We start from the raw sequence: 1496 nt of genomic DNA on the forward strand, positions 1-1496 counted from the left end.
TTGTTTTTTCATTGCCAGAGGGTATGTGCACTCACCCACCAGTGAAAAACTTAGAAAGAGAGAGGGAAAAAGCACCCCCCAGGGTTGCATGGTCATGCCACAATTCCTTCTCCCCCATTGCTCTATTTTTTCTTTTTTTCAATTTGTTTCAGGGTTGTAAGCTGGCTGGAGAGAGAAAGGGCAAGTGAGAAAGCACTCTCTAGTAGCTATGGCCATGCTGAAACCCCTTCTCTATTTTCTCTGGGATTTGGGGCATGTATGCACATCATGAGTCCAATGTGTTTTTTAAGCCACCAGGTCCCAGACTTGAACTGCAGAGTTGGCTATGTGGGATCCAGTCATCTTAACCACCATGCCAATCAGCTGACCCTCTATGGGGACTTTGGACTTGCTTGCACACAGCCTCGGCATGTGTGTCTAGCCCCTGGGCCAGAATTCAAATCATGGCTGGCCTTGAGAGAGGCAACTCTCTTAACCACTAGGTCATGGGCCAACCTATATTGGATTTTTTAAAATATGCTTTTTTAGCGCCATCTGCTCCCAGCACCGCCTCCTGCTCCTCCCACCACTGCTGCCGCCCTGAGTCTCTTGCCTGCGCAGCTCCGTCCGCCTGGCTCTCGGTACTAACTGCCGATATTTGAAGTTCTTACAACATGGCAGACATTGACAACAAAGAACAGTCTAAACTTGATCAAGATTTGGATGATGTTGAAGAAGTGGAAGAAGAAGAAACTGGTGAAGAAACAAAAATCAAACCGTGTCAGCTGATTGTTCAGATGATGCAAAATCCTCAGATTCTTGCAGCCCTTCAAGAAAGACTTGATGGTCTGGTAGAAACACCAACAGGATACATTGAAGGCTTGCCTAGGGTAGTTAAAAGACGAGTGAATGCTCTGCAAAACCTTCAAGTCAAATGTGCACAGATAGAAGCCAAATTCTATGAGGAAGTTCATGATCTTGAAAGGAAGTATGGTGTTCTCTATCAGCCTCTATTTGATAAGCGGTTTGAGATCATTAATGCAATTAATGAACCTACAGAAGAAGAATGTGAATGGAAACCGGATGAGGAGAAAAAAGATGAAGTAAAAGAAGACCCTAAGGGAATTCCTGAATTTTGGTTGACTGATTTTAAGAATGTTGACTTGCTCAGTGATATGGTTCAAGAACATGATGAACCTATTCTGAAGCACTTGAAAGATATTAAAGTGAAGTTCTCAGATGCTGCCCAGCCTATGAGTTTTGTCTTAGAATTCTTAGAATTTCACTTTGAACCCAATGAATATTTTACAAATGAAGTGTTGACAAACACATATAGAATGAAGTCAGAACCACATGATTCTGATCCCTTTGTTTTTTTTTTTTTTTTTTTAGAGATTTTCACTGTAGGGCACGTGCGCTTGCAAGACAGACAGAGAGAGACATAGAGACAGAAAGCGAGAAATCACCCCCCAGGGGGGATGGTCACGCCGCAATCCCTTCTCCTCCATTCTCCTCTC

The 1496-nt window shown here is 43.4% G+C and overlaps 1 protein-coding gene across 1 annotated transcript in view; it reads left to right on the plus strand.

Annotated features, from left to right (window-relative positions):
- The first annotated feature begins 595 nt into the window (after positions 1-595).
- Positions 596-1496, plus strand: part of LOC102472662 (nucleosome assembly protein 1-like 1) — a 1488-nt gene continuing 587 nt past the window's right edge. The window contains exon 1 of the mRNA XM_006147806.3: positions 596-1341. Within this exon, the coding sequence (XP_006147868.1) occupies positions 654-1341 (688 nt within the window). The 5' untranslated portion in view covers positions 596-653. The remainder of the gene's footprint in view (positions 1342-1496) is intronic.

The sequence above is a fragment of the Tupaia chinensis genome, unplaced genomic scaffold (assembly GCF_000334495.1).
Source record: "Tupaia chinensis unplaced genomic scaffold, TupChi_1.0 Scaffold000225_1, whole genome shotgun sequence".
Lineage (NCBI taxonomy): Eukaryota > Metazoa > Chordata > Mammalia > Scandentia > Tupaiidae > Tupaia > Tupaia belangeri.